The following is a 15149-nucleotide window of genomic DNA, read 5'->3' as shown; positions in this document are numbered from 1 at the left end:
ATAAACTGTTATGGAATTTAAAAGGTGAGGTAATGGAGAGTTCGGGGAGTTGCGTTTCACACACATCAGCTGTCCTGTCCTTGTGAAATTGCCCCATGTACATAGTGTATGCCTCTTTTCAGACGGCTATGTGTATGTGCTCTCCCATAGAGATGAATGGGAGACTGTATGCACAGTGCTGTCTGAAAAGAGGCAAGCGGTGTGCATGCGCCAACTTCATGGAGACACAGCACAAGAATGAGGGAACCTGGTAAGTATGAAACACAGCTCCCCGTACTCACCGTTCCTTTACCTTATAGCCCCATAAGGTAGTTTATGGTGCTGAAAGGTGTTGATCGTTTCCCTTTAAGATCCCACTATTTTGTTAGCTGCACACCTCTCAGACTACCTGTCTATAGTCTGATAAAGTCTGCTGCAGGTTGGACGAACGCTATTAACCTTTGAGCTGTGTCCATGCTTTATGTTCTCCTGCCACTGTCCTCCTACACAATGTAGATACTCCACTGCCGCAGCTTCAGACAACGCCCTGGAAACAACACTGATAAGATGCTGAAGGGGGACACAAAGTGTGGAAACAACATTACGGTCATCTGCAATACTCCCCCCGGCTTGGAGTAGAAGGGGGCGTATTGCAGGACTACTGAGTAGTCTAAGAAACATGTATCCATTTTGTGATAATGCAGAAGGTCTCTAAAGGAGCAGATCCATGGCAGAAGGTAGCAAAAGGAGGACAGCATATCATGACCATGTAATTCACAAGAGCTACTCTGTCCATCATTTCTGGAGGGTGTGCACAACTTACCTGCAGTCTTCATGTCCTGAGTGGAAAGTGTGGGGACTGAGTGGAGAGGAACGGCAGCTGTGGGGGATTGTGTGGGGGACCCTGGTAACCAGGAGCTCAAATCTAAACATAAAAGGCAGAGGCTTTATCACATCTACAGCTTTGCGTTGTCACTGGGTGAAAGACAAAAAGGCCTTGAGGCTTCGGATCCTCACCTTCTTCCTCCGAGGACAAGGTGGCATCTCCGCACTCCTCCTTGACTTCTCGCAGGATCTTCAAGTAACGCCGCTGCGCCCTCCTCTCCCTTTCCTCAGGGGAGTTTCGCAGAGAGACTGGCTTTCTCTTCATCACCAGGTCTGGACCCTTCTTCCTTGCAACATCAAGAAGTTCCTAAAAACAGTACAGACAGATGTGACCCCTAGGATCCATAGAATCAATGGCGCAGCACCAACCATGACTGTAGATGGGTGGGGCGGCTTTACCTTCCTGGACGCTAGGATTTGTTTCAGTAGGTTGTGAAAATACTGCTGCTGAGACGTCAGGTATCTCTTGTATTGGGATTTGAGGCACAGCTGCCGATACTTCACCACCTCCGGGTTCAAATGACCGTCTGACAGAGATAAGGGGGAGAACATTTATATAACAGGCTCATAAGACTACAGAACCCCTCCGAACGGCCTGCAAGCAGATTTCAGTAATTGGGCCACAAACCTCACATTATGTATGAAGCATGAAATGAAAGCTTAGTCATTAGTCATTAAAAAAGAGAAACAACAACTTCACTGAACATTGACAGAAGAGTTAGGGAGCATTAACACTGCAAAGATGATCGCTCAAAAGATGGCTTTTGAGCGATCATTTTGCATAAACTACTACTTGGCACTAATGCCTATTAGTGCCAAGTAGCAGCGCGTGAGCCGCTGGGAGCTGTAAACACACGACCCACTGTTTCCTGATTACTTTTGCCTTGATCTGCCAGAGGGACTGAAAGCTAATAGAATTTTATCAGCTGTAATCAGCGCTCCCCAGGCAGAGCACAGTTTGCGGTCCTGCTTATCAGCCGTTCTGACGAACGATGGTTTTCAGGCAGAACTGAAAAACGTCGTTTGGCAGAAAACTGAAAGATGCGCACATTTAGACAATGATTATTGCTCAAAAGACGGCTTTTGAGTGAATTTGGAGCGATAATCGCTGTGTCTAAATGGGCCTTTACACATCGATACACATACCTATGTTTTGTTAAATTCGCAAATCAAATTCCAAGCTCCTGGGCTAGCCTGATCCCATCATTTGCCTCCCCAATTATATTAAATACTACTTAAAATAATAGTCTCCCCAAAACAGACAGGTGAAGTTACTATAATATTACATATGCACAAGCACTAGGCCTACATTACACTTCACACATGCACTACTGAGGCCATTGCATGTGCCCACACAGAAACACACTGTACATACACTCGCTAAGAAAAAAATCCAGCCCCTAGAAGAAGTTGTCATTTTGTTGCAAAACTCGTCCTGCAGTTCCATCTAAGGCAGATATACAAAGCCATTATTTTAGAGTGCCATACAAATGAGTAAAATGTAAGGACACATTTCTACTCCTCCAGGGAGTCTTGATCACCTTGTTAGGTTGTCAGTCTCTACTTCCTTTAACCTACATGTAGCTAATTAAAAACAAACATTCCACACGATTGTTAACCCTTTACCATATTACTTTTGTCCAATAAGAGAGTGTTCGGAAACCCAGAAATATGTAGTGTCAAGAGAAAACATTTGCAAGAAGTTAAAAAAGAGAGGATATAATAAATTCATTCTAAATAAGGCGGTAAAAAAGGTGAATAATCTAGATAGAATAGATTTATTGAAGAATAAAAAACAATCAGTAATATTAAAAGAGAGAGAATAGTATTCTCTACACCAGTGGTTCCCAACCGGGGTGCCGTGAAAGGCTGCCAGGGGTGCCGCGGTTCACCGGCTGGGTACTGGTGTATTATGTTGCCACTGGAAGCTAGGGTGGCGACATACTACAGTAGTTTTGACAAATGTTAACGCCCCCAGCTTCTGATTGGCTGGGGGCATGTTTAATCCAGAGAGCCGGGGACGCATGACCACAGAGCCGGCAGCGGGGACACAGTGAGTGCGGGACTGCAAGGAGTCGGTAAGTATATGGGTTGGGGGGGGGGGGGGGGGGGGGGGTAATGTTATTACTGTGGGAGGAGCGGTTAATATTACAGCCGGGGCCACTATTACGGCCGTGGGCTGCAATAGGGGGCCGCTATTACAGCCGCGGGCTGCTGTGGGGGTTGCCATTACCACTGGGGCCACCAACATGGAGGGGGGGTGGGGGGTGGAGGGAGACACCATTACTACACGGGGCGGATTAGTTGTGGAATTTATAGTAGCTGTAGCAGCAAAGTGTTTGAGATTTTGAACATCATCCACAAAGTGTGGAAACAATCTGCACAAAATCATTGTGGGCACTGACATGTGGTGCGGGATTTAATTCTGCAGCATGTTAATTTGAAATATAATGTATACCAATAGCCCATCCAGCGCTCCAGCGTTACTCCCTGTGTTTTTTTTGTTTGTTTTTTTAACAGCCCTATCCTTTTTATAACGATGCAGGTAAAAATCCCATGTCGTAATAAGCCACGCCCCTAACCACACAAATGTGAAAGATAAAGAGAAAGGACCCTATTTTATCACTAAATTTAGCAGCCAACACAAAGTAATTAGGAAAATTAGTAAAAATAATTGGTCCCTTTTAGTTAATGACACTATTTTGTCAGAATCCATAAGTAATAATCCCAAATTAGTTGTTAGGAGAAATAAAACGATCCAATATATCCTGGCACCTTCTAGACCGGAGTTAAAAAAAGATCCATGAGAAGAAATCCATAAACAATCTAGGTTCGGGGATATACAAATGTAACAAGAAGAAATGCAAATGTTGTGCACATATCTTACAGGGTAGGAAATTAATAGAGATGGGAGAAGGGGTTAAACCGATTGAGATGTCATGTAAATATAGATTTGGTATTTATTTATTAGAATGCCCCTGTGGCTTAAAGTATGTTGGTAGAACTAAAAATGCATTAAGGCTGGGGTCACACGGGGCGTGTTCCCGCTGGAAATCCCGCAGTTTGGCCGCAGCAAAAACCGCGAGATTTCTGCCGGGAGAACCGCCGCGGAAAAACCCGCGGCGGCTTTGAAGCGGCCCGGCCGCTCGCCCTTCCGCTGCGGCCGACGCTCCCATAGAGGAGAGCGCGGCCGCAGCGGAAAGAAAAAAGAATGGACATGCTGCGGTCGGCAAAGCCGCGGCTGCGGTTTCGGCCGGATTAGCCGCAGCGGATTGGCCTCCCCGTGTGGACGAGATTTCTGAGAAATCTCGTCCACATGGCTGGGTAATCCCGAGATTAGCGGCCGCCGGCGGATTTGCCGCGGCAAAATTACCGACGGAATTTCCGCGGCAAATCCGCTCTGTGTGAACCCAGGCTAAAAAAATCGGATCTCCAGTCACAAGTTTAATATAAGGAGAGAATTTAAACACAGCGTATCCTGACATTTTTCGGAATCCCACCACCATCTAACCAAATTCCTTAACGTAACCCCATTGGAATATGTTCCGTCCCATTCCACTAGCCAGTTACGTAAAAGAGAGATGTTCTGGATCTATCGTTTAAACACATTAACACCATTTGGTTTAAATGAGGTTTTAGAAAAAAATGTGATATAATTTAATATATATAGAAATTGATTTTTAATATTTTATATTTATATGTATTTTATTCCATATACATGTATATATTATATTCCATTTGATAAGCAAAATATTTGGTATCTATTATTATTTATTATAGGATAGATATTTGTATTGTATTCCAGATTGATTTATGTTTTTATATTATATATATATATATACACAAAAAAGGATTTTTTTTTTTGAGTAAAAAAAAATCTTTTTTATTGAAGTTTTTAGTATTAGAAAGAGCATTAATTAATCCTTGGATTTTATCCAGAGGAGGAACTGATTATTTGTTTTAGTGGAAAATAATATATGCGTATATTCATATATGATGCTCATTTTTCTTTTTGTTATTTATGAGAGGCTTTGACATAATGTGGTGGAATCACGGGGATGATGGGACCACTTCACATATTAAATGACGCTTTTTTCTGCAACTGATTTTATGAAAGACGAATGGAACGTATCTTGCGTTCCATATTCTGAGAACTCTGATCCCATGACCTGTATCACATGACTGAAACCCCTCCCTATGGAGGACGGACACTGATGGCGTCTGCTGTGCGAGCAACGTGTGAGTAAAAGTTTACATGTATGTGTATATAAGAAAGTTTTTAAGTGTAATGTGTATGTATATTTTGCTTGAGAAAGGCGTATTTTGATTGCCAAAACGCGTAGCAATAAAACAGGTATATTTATTACGAACCGGAGGTCTGTATTCATTTTAACCCTTGGAGCGCGGGGAAAATTTTTTGCATTTCTCTGTGGTATGTTGCAGAATACAATACAGAACCTGTATGCCTTCATGCCCCCCAAATCCCCATATCACATCTTGTATCCAAGCTAGAGGCGGTACAACAGGGTACTAGAGCCTCCATGCCCACCCGTATCACATCTTGTACCCAAGCTAGAGGTGGTACAACAGGGTACTAGAGCCTCCATGCCCACCTGTATCACATCTTGTATCCAAGCTAGGGGCGGTACAACAGGGTACTAGAGCCTCCATGCCCACCTGTATCACATCTTGTATCCAAGCTAGGGGCGGTACAACAGGGTACTAGAGCCTCTCTCCGAGGGGTCAGTTTTGCCAATAAATGACTGGTAGCAGATGTTTAGCTGGTAATGACCATGATGATGGCAGCAGCTCTTTTTACCTTCTCCTGTCCTAGAAGCTTTAGTGACTAGGTGATAAAATCGCTCGGCAGGAATATTGCCCCATGCAGATAGGAAGTTTCTTGCAGTTGCAGCAAATTAGATGGTGGTACTGACATGCTCTGAACAGCTGACAGAAAAGCTTCATGATTCATGCTGCTTGTGCCAAATTCTGATCTCCCATCAGCAAGGTGCAACAAAAATATGGCTTCATCTGAACAGGCATTGCTTTTCCACTGCTCAATCATCCACTTTTTGTGCTCTTTTGCTCTCTGGAGTCTTGCCTTTATCTCTTAGGGTGCCTACCCACTAATGATATTTTTTCCTGCGATGCGAGAGCAAGGATTATGAAACCAATGATTTTCACTGCAGCCTCGGAGCGCAGAGAACAAATTAGCAATAATCGCTCAGTGTTTTCAATGGAGCCAATGGCAGCAGCGCTAGCCCCACTGAAAACATAGGGAGTACATCACGGACTTCTGCCACAGCTCTGACAGCTGTGGCAGGGGTTTCCTTCTTCCCTGCAGGGTATGGCTGTGCGCTGCCTGTGATTGGCTGAGTGCTCAGCCAATCAGCACAGCCCTTTCAGGAGGCAGGGATTTTTAAATTCCCACCTGCTGAAAGAGCTTCACAGCAGTGCCAGAGAGCCAGCCGTAGCAAGCGCCTGAGAGGCGAGTATTTATTATTATTTTTCACCAGCTAAGAATGATTTTCAGGGAAGAGCTTAGATTTCAATCCTTTCCCCGAGCATCATCGCTTCGGGGGTTGCCTGCAACCCACTGCTTTCAATGGGGCTGGTGCTGCTGCCGGCCCCACTGACAGCATTTAGCGATATCGCAGTTTTCTTTGTGCTGCGAGGCGTGTGTTTTCACTCGCTCTCGCAGCACAAGAAAAAAATTTAAGAAAAAAATTTTAAATCGCTAGTGGGTAGGCACCCTTAGACAACAATGGCACTTAAATGGGTCTTCTGCTGTAATTCTGCTGTTATACCAAATCCGTGCTAAGGAACAATGAGTTGCGCTTTCGGACACATTAGTTGGAGCATCAGAATTGTATTCGGTTGTAATTTGTTTGACTGTCCACCACCTGCTTGTCAGAACGATTCTTTACATCCTCCGCTGACAACTTTCATCAAGGAGTTGTTTATGTCCCCGGGATCCCTTTTTACTGGATGTTTTTCATCAATCACACCCTCCTCTGTATACTGTTGACTCTGCTGCACCAGAAAAGGTTGGCAGTGTATAAAATACTGTCTCTAACTAGTTTAGCACCGATGGCCATGTCGCTTTGGAAGTCGTTCGGATCGCTTGATTTTTCCATTCCTATATGGATTCACATTTAATAGTGAACCCGGGAAAAAAAACTCACTCACTTGATAATATGCTGCACTCCGGGGTCACATGCCTAATTTCTATACAGAGAAGCTCCAACTGTGAACAGGCGGGTATCTAATAAAGTGGCCATTCAGTGTATATATACACATGTATGTACAACAAGAGACACTCAGTTGCAGGATGCAAGCAGTAATACCCCATTTATATGGGACGAGCTATGCCCAGGAGCTCGTCCCAGTGATGCGCACTTCTGTGCTGTTACACAGGAGCAAGTATCGCTGGCATCGCTCACAGTGCTGCTGGCATGAAGGCAGAGTGGGCCGGGGAGTGTTCTCCCCCGCCCGCTGCCAGTCACAGTAAGCAGATAAGTCATTCAAAAGTGAAAGACTGCTGTTTGCTCTGGACGACACATCATTCAGCTTTCTGCATGCATTCACATGGGACGAATATCATTCACATTCCTGTGGGAGCTTGAACGATTCCGAACTATAATCATCCCGTGTAAATGGGCCATAAGAGAAAGGGAGACAAACAATGACCCTGCCCTTCCTCTCATGCAAAAACTGACTGGTGGAAGAGAAGTCAGCTGTGGTTTCTGGCTGTTCCCTTTATCAATTGCAGTCAGCTCAATTGTCTTAAGTTCTCCAGCAAAAATATACTACTCAGAGAAACACCGCCACCCTCTTTGTGCCACTCGAGGCACTGGACCTTCAGCACCAAGTATAAAATACTGTGTTTCCCAGAAAATAAGACACATTCTTATATTACTTTTTGCCTACCTAGCAGCCAGCGTTCGGGTCCCTCGCGCTGGTCTCCGTCGCTGCTGCAGGCTGCTGTGTCCTCCTGCACCCCAACAGAGCAGTTCTTCCTGGAAGCATGGGCTTGAATACCCTGCCTCCAGCAAGCTAATGCTCTGATTGGTTAAATCAAGCTCCACGTCAGCCAATGAGAGACGGCGCTTGACATCACTGAATGGCTGTGATTGGTTAATCCAGCGCCGGCTTTCATTGACTGACCCGGCGCTCGATTAACCCCTTAGTGACCAAGCCTGTTTACGCCTTAATGACCAGGCCAAATTTTGCAAATCTGACACGTGTCACTTTAGCATGGAAAAAGACCAGAAAGGTTTTGCATATCCAAGCGATTCTGACATTGTTTTATCGCCACATGTTGTACTTCATTTAGGTGGGAAAAAAAGACCGATAGAATTTGTGTTTATTTATTAAAAGCGCCAAAATTGGGAAAATTTTGAAAAAATCGTCATTTTTTCATATTTCCAACTGCAATATCTCAAATATGTGCAAACATAATATAGAAATTTTTGCTAAGATTTATATTTCCATCCGTTTACTTTATTTTGGGTGCACATTGGAAAAACTTTTTTTTTTTAACCATTTAGGAGACGTACAAATGTAACATTACTTTTCAGCATTTTAAGGAACACTTTGTTTTCCTACACCAATCCAAGATTGGAAAGGCTCATAGGAGTCAAAATGATAGATACCCCCACAAGTGACCCCATTTTAAAAACTACACCCTTTAACGTATTCACTGAGGGGTGTCATGAGTATTTTAACCCCACAGTTTTTTTTCAGGAGTCAATGCAATTTAGAAGAGAAAAACAAAAATTTCATATTTTTGCAAATATGTCATTTTAAAGACAGGACTTTTTTCTATAGTACACATGAAAATTAGGATTTGCACCCCAGAATGGATACCCCTGTTTCTCCCGTGCTCAGAAACATACCCATTGTGGCCCTAATCTTACGTTTGGATGCACAATGGGGCCCAAAATGAAAGGAGCAATCGGTGGCTTTCGGAACAGAAATTTTGCTTGAAGGAGATTTAGGCCCCATTGCCCACTTGTAGAGCCATTGAGTGACCAAAACGATGGAGAACCCCCACAAGTGACCCCATTTTGAAAAGTAGACCCCCTAACGAATTTATCTAGGGGTATGATGACTTTTTTGACTTCACAGTTTTTGAATGAATCTAAGCCAAGCAGAAGGAAAACATTACGATTTTCATTTTTTTGGCAATTGTCTCAATTTAAAAACTGTTTTTTTTGGAAAGTGTACATAGGAATGAAGACTTTCGCCCCAAAATGGATACCCCTGTTTGTCCCGTGTTCAGAAACATACCCATTGTGGCCCTAATCTACTTAAAGGAAACATAGCTAGGCCTATAATGGAAGGAGCACCCGTTGGATTTCAGGGTACAACGGAATAAATTCCAGGCCCCATTGCCCACTTGTAGAGCCATTGAGCGGCCAAAACGATAAAGAACCCCCACAAATGACCCCATTTTAAAAACTAGACCCCTTAACAAATTCATCTAGGGGTGTACTGCGTATTTTGACCCCAAAGTATTTGAATGAATCTAAGCAAAGCAAAAGGAAAAAATTACGATTTTCATTTGTTTGGCAATTTTGTCAATTTAAAAACTGTTTTTTTTGTACAGTGTACATAGGAATGAAGACTTTCACCCCAAAATGGATACCCCTGTTTGTCCCGTATTCAGAAACATACCCATTGTGGCCCTAATCTACTTACAGGACACATGGCTAGGCCCATAATGGAGGGAATGCCCGCTGGATTTCAGGGCAGAACTGAATAAATTCCAGGCCCCATTGCCCACTTATACGGAAAAAAATTTGACTTCCTAAAAATAATCCCCCCCCACCATCCCCATTTTTTGGCATTCCCTAAATATTAGATAAAGGTAATAATATAAACTGCGTTTTATGTCCGAAGACAGGGGTAATTACGGAGGCTGGTTGGGCTGGGCACATGGGGCAAGAAAACCGGGTATCCCCCCCCCTCCTCTCATGTATTTTGGGGGGTATTTCGTAACCTCAGCAGCGGGGATGGGGTGTAGAAAGTGGCGCTGTGAGGCTTTGTAATCTTGCTGCGGTGCAGCGGTCTCACAGAGAAGGCGCTCAACAAGCTGCTCCTGGAACTGCAGGAAGGCGAGCGTTCCCGGGGCTTCTTGTAAATTACGGATTACTGGTAGCGGTCTGAATAACGCCGGGCTCACGTAGCCGTAGGCGGAATCCGCTTGCCGAGGCCTGCAGCGGATTCCAGCTGTGAGCCCGGCTGTGACCCTGCATACGGTTGCGTAATGTACTGCGCATAACTGCCTACTCACACAGGCGGTTTTTTGTTTGCATTTCCCGCGCCGTCGCTTAGAGATGACTCGGGTACCTGCAGCCCGTACACAATGTGTTTGCATATGGGGTGCAAGTATATCCGCGGTCATAGAGCACAAAGGGCTCTAGGTCGCAGATATTCGTGGTAAAATATAGCATGCTGTGTTCTGTTTCTGCGAGTGGATTACGCAATTCCGACACGCTAATTGGGGGGAATTGTGTAATCCAATGCATGCGATTGATCCGTGGATTACCGCTGATCAAGCGCATGCAGAACCTGTAATTCCTCTCCGGTCATGTGTGACCTGCCTAATGTTAGATCGCTACTTTATCACGTGACCGGGGACCGCTCAGCGAGGCCGCCGGTCACTGCTCCAAGCACTCAGCAACCATTGGTCACTGGGAGCAAGGAGATTTAAAATTTCCTGGGCTTCCCGACTCCTGCGAATGTGTCCGGCTTTTTGCCGGCGGGCGCATGCGCAGCAGCCAGAAGGGTCCATGGAGGATAATCGCATCTGGATTCAAATGCGGAAGCCTCCAAGAAGATGTTTCATCTCCCCCAACCGATCGCATCGGTGAGGGGAAATGAAACTGCCACTTTTAAAAGAACTTTTACGTGATCGCCATTATGCATTGGATAACGGCGATCACGTGACCAGTAACCGCATACCGCGGCTCCCTGTGACATCTCCAGGCTCTTGGCTACCTTTTGTAGCCAGCAGCAGGGAGATTTTACATTTCTTGGGCAATCTTTCACTTTTGCGCATGCGTCCGCCATCATGCTGACGGGAGCATGCGCCGAAGCTGGGGTAAGATCCGCGGATCAACATCCCACCAGGGAACAAATCCGGGACCTTGGGTACGTAATTTCATCCCCCCTTACGGATACGATCCATAAGGGGAGATGAAACTTTAACTTTTTAAACTTTTTTTTTTTTTTTTTTTACTTTTTAACTTTATATGATCATCGTTATCCGATGGATAACGGTGATCATATGACTGGAAACCGCATACAGCGGTCCCCAGTCAAATCTCCCTGCAGTCGGCTATCTGTGACAGCCGGGTGCAGGGAGATTTTGAATTTGCCGGGCTCGCCGGCTTCTGCGCATGCGCGCCGCATCGGCACATCACAGAAGCCAGCGGGGGGTCCGCTGAGTATTTTCACCTCCCCTCATGGATCCGATCCATGAGGGGAGGTGAAACTTTTCTTTTTTTACACTTTTTTTCACTTTTCCGCGATCGTCGTTATCCGTTGTATAACGGCGATCGCGGTACCGGGGACCGCTCACCGCAGTCCCCGCTGACATCTCCTGCCTCCCGGCTACCTACAGGAGCCGGGAGCCAGGAGATTTTAAGTCTCCCGCGCCGCCGGGCCTTCTGCGCATGTGGCTGACGTAATGCCGCCTGGTGCGCATGCGCAGAAGGACGGCTACGGCGCCCGGAGCATCGGGACAGCTGGGAGTCGTGCGGCGGACATCGGTGAGTAATTTCAGCTGCTCCGATGGATCCGATCCATCAGAGCAGCTGAATCTTTAACTTTTATTGCACTTTTATTTACTTTTTTGCGATCGGCGCTATCCATTGCATAGCGCCGATCGCAATGCCGGGGGGGGGGGGGGGCTCCGAACAGCCCGGGATGACAGCTCCATGCTGTTGGCTACCTGCGGACACCGACAGCATGGAGCTGTCACGTCCACAGCCCGAGGGGCATTATTCTCTGCAGGAAGCATGTTTTTACGTCCTCAGAGAATAAAGCCCACTTCGGGAGGACGTAAAAACACTATGGGCTGGTCGTTAAGGGGTTAACCGATCTGAGCATTAGTTTGCTGGAAGTGGAGTATTTAAGCCCACGCTTCCAGGAAGAACTGCTCCGCCGGTGTGAAGGAGGACACGGCAGCCTGCAGCAGCGCCACAGTCCAGCGCGAGCACCCAAACAGCGGCTGCTAGATGAGTTTGTTTTTTTTTTTACATGTAGCCTAGCTACATGTAAGCCCCCGGGGGAGAGCTTATATTTCAAGCCCTCCCCCCCTCCCTTGTCACAAATTGGGGTAGGTCTTCTCATTGGGGTAGGGCTTATTATCAGGGAAACACAGTAGCACCCTGGGTGCAGAGCTAAACTCACCCCTGAAGAGCTTCTGAGCAACGTGCACAGGATTCCCAAAACGGAAGTTCTCCCCAATGAAGAGGGACTGGACGGCCTGCTCCTGCTGCTCTGTGTTGTTCTCTGGGAAAGATGGAAGAAATTGGCGCAGGTGCTCCCGCTGTGAGTCCGATAAGACATTCTGCCAGGTGTCCACGCTGACCACATCAAAGAAGAGCTCAGGCTGTTGACAGAGAGAAGGAAAAACACAGAATTGCTTCAACTATAGCAAATATCTGCGGAGCACTGACTGATGGGTGTGGGGATGACAGCTCCGATGTGCGCAGCATCATGTATCTAAAAGCTATAGAAGCAATGGCTTGCTGGATGACTGCAGCAACACAATATTCTTCATGCTACCAGTAACACATTTCAATAAGACTTGTACTGCAGCACTCCTGCTGAGTCACCCAAATATAGGCAGCGAATGGGAACCAAAAACCTGTCCTAACCCAATATGCCTCACAGCTGAGATTTTGTTACAATTGTATCCAGCCTGGACAACCCTGTTGGAGCCAATCAGAGTGGACTCCAGACATTTTACCAGCACTAATACATTTTAAAGGGGTATTCGAGGCGTTTACTATTGATAAACTGTCCTCAGGATAGGTCCTCAATACTTGATCAGCAGGGGTCTGTCGCTCTGGATCTCCACTGATCAGCTGATAGTCCGGCCTGCTGTCAGTGCAGCTGGCTGGATGTCGTTATTGGTGGTTAGCAAGTTTAATAGGAGGCATCGTTACCATTGATTGTAATGAGAGTGAAGCTGTCTATTACACTTCTGGCTTTGACTGCGTCCAGACAATCAGCTGATCAGTGGGAATCTCAAGCAGCAGACGCCCACCGACCAGCTATTGATGACCTATCCTGAGGATTAGAGATGAGCGAGCACGCTCGGTAAAGGCAGATACTTGAGCGAGCATTGCTCTTCTCGAGTAACAATCACCTGTCAAAATTATGTAAGGGCAGGTTTTCTGTGTTTTGAGGTAAATAAGAAGGTTCCCATTCACTACCAGCAAGCAGAGGTCTTTTAAATTTTGCACACATGAATCAAAAAAAAAAAATTGGGGGGGGGGGGAATTGCAGAGCATTTTACTAAACACTGATGGCGCTGGCTTCCCAGCAGACTAGATGATTATAAGCATCTTTATCTTCACGCTGCAGTCACGTGTTTGATGGCGGCCCCGGGGCCTCAGCGTCAGCCCCTTGTTGTGAAGTCTGAGCCTCCGCTCTTCTATGACAGATAAGGCTCAATCATCAGAAAACCTCAGTGTTATATGAAGCGCAGTCAGTGGCGTCACCCGCCTCCCTTACCGCATGCTGGCGACATTACTGGACTGCACTATCGTAGTGTACGGGGGCAGCAGGAGGCTGTGCAGAGCTCTGCTGAGAGGACGCCATTCTATACACGGACATATGCTGAGGGATGAAGCCAGCACAGTCAGCCAGGCTGCAGCGGCGGGGCGTGAGCGGGGCTGATGCTTCACAGACCGCAGGAGTATACACAACAGGGTGCGCTTACATCCTCCAGCAAGTCTTCAGGAAGACTGACTCTTGTGCCTCCCAGTAAACACGGCTCCATGATCCCCGTCCCATTGCTGTCCAAGCACGGCCCCAGGTCCAGGGGGTCCGTCAGCATCGTGTCCAGGGAGTCCATGTCGTCTTAGCTGAAGGAAACACGAGATAAAAGAGAAATGGAGAAGCGCGCATAGGCTCACTGCGCCCCGTCCTGGCCACTCTGCTGCGCCCCCACATTCCTGGCAGCCCCTCTGCTGCGCCCCCACATGACGCACAGCCTAACCCGCTATACCTATAGATGCACAACCCGCTCCATGACAGAACCTCTATATCTGCATGATACACAACCTGTCCTAATACTGCACCCCCATATCTGCATAATGTACAGCCTGCCCTCCTACCGTACCCCTGATGTACAGCCATGACCCCACAACCCCCCCCCCCCCCCATATCCATAGACACACAACCTGCTCCGTGACAGAACCTCTATATCTGCATGGCGTACAACCTGCCCTAATACTGCACCCCCATATCCACATGATGTACAGCCTGTACCCACAACCCCCATGGCGTACAACCTGCTCTTCTATAGTCCCCCCCATATCCACAGACCCACAAACACCCCATATCTATCTGACACAGTAACTGCCCCTGGGGTGTGACTGGTCCTGTCCCGCGGAGCCCCTCACCTCCTGGGGGGTTTTCACCTCCTCTCCTCAGTGACATTGGTCCCCCCGCACCGTCCAGCTCGGCTCACCAGTCTTCCGAACATCCTGTCTGCCCGGTACCGGCTTCCGCTTTCTTTGCCGGAAGTGACCCACCGGAAGCAAACATCCCCACGTGGGAAACACTTCCTGTTCCCAGCATGCACCCTGGCGTCACGTACAGAACGCGGACACTGCTCGCCGCCTGGAGCTGCCAACGGGTCCTCTGTACAGTGACCACGCTGCAGCCGGCAGTGGGGAGGCAGCAGCCCTGATAGACGCCGCAGGCCGGCGGAGGGGTGACAGAGCCGCTATGCTGCAAGCGCTCCCCGCCGGCTGCTCGCATGTCTTCCTTCCCTCCCAGACACGAGAGCTCCCGGCGCCGCGGCGGTTTGTTCTCTGCGGGCCGAGTTCTATTTCTGAGGGGTACCTTATAGCGCACATGTGATGTAGTGCGGACCTGTCTAAGGGGAAAACACAATTTTGCGAGGACTCTGACTTCGTAGCGTCGGCAGTGCGGTACAGATGACGCTATTCTGCGCTCCGTACGGTTACAGGGATACCAGTTACAGGTTTTATGTACTTTTAAAAACAAAAAAACATTTTTTTCTAAAAATAAAAATA

General features: G+C 47.0%; 1 protein-coding gene across 1 annotated transcript in view; it reads right to left on the bottom strand.

Annotated features, from left to right (window-relative positions):
• Positions 1 to 14634, bottom strand: part of NFRKB (nuclear factor related to kappaB binding protein) — a 33582-nt gene extending 18948 nt beyond the window's left edge. The window contains exons 1-6 of the mRNA XM_066607231.1: positions 14511 to 14634; positions 13826 to 13970; positions 12286 to 12487; positions 1264 to 1391; positions 997 to 1171; positions 803 to 904 (exon numbers count right to left, since the gene is read on the bottom strand). Of these exons, the coding sequence (XP_066463328.1) occupies positions 803 to 904; positions 997 to 1171; positions 1264 to 1391; positions 12286 to 12487; positions 13826 to 13960 (742 nt within the window). The 5' untranslated portion in view covers positions 13961 to 13970; positions 14511 to 14634. The remainder of the gene's footprint in view (positions 1 to 802; positions 905 to 996; positions 1172 to 1263; positions 1392 to 12285; positions 12488 to 13825; positions 13971 to 14510) is intronic.
• Between the last annotated feature and the right edge of the window lie 515 nt (positions 14635 to 15149).

The sequence above is a fragment of the Eleutherodactylus coqui genome, chromosome 6, assembly GCF_035609145.1.
Source record: "Eleutherodactylus coqui strain aEleCoq1 chromosome 6, aEleCoq1.hap1, whole genome shotgun sequence".
In the NCBI taxonomy this organism is placed as follows: Eukaryota; Metazoa; Chordata; class Amphibia; order Anura; family Eleutherodactylidae; genus Eleutherodactylus; species Eleutherodactylus coqui.
This window is presented reverse-complemented; position numbering and strand designations above follow the sequence as displayed.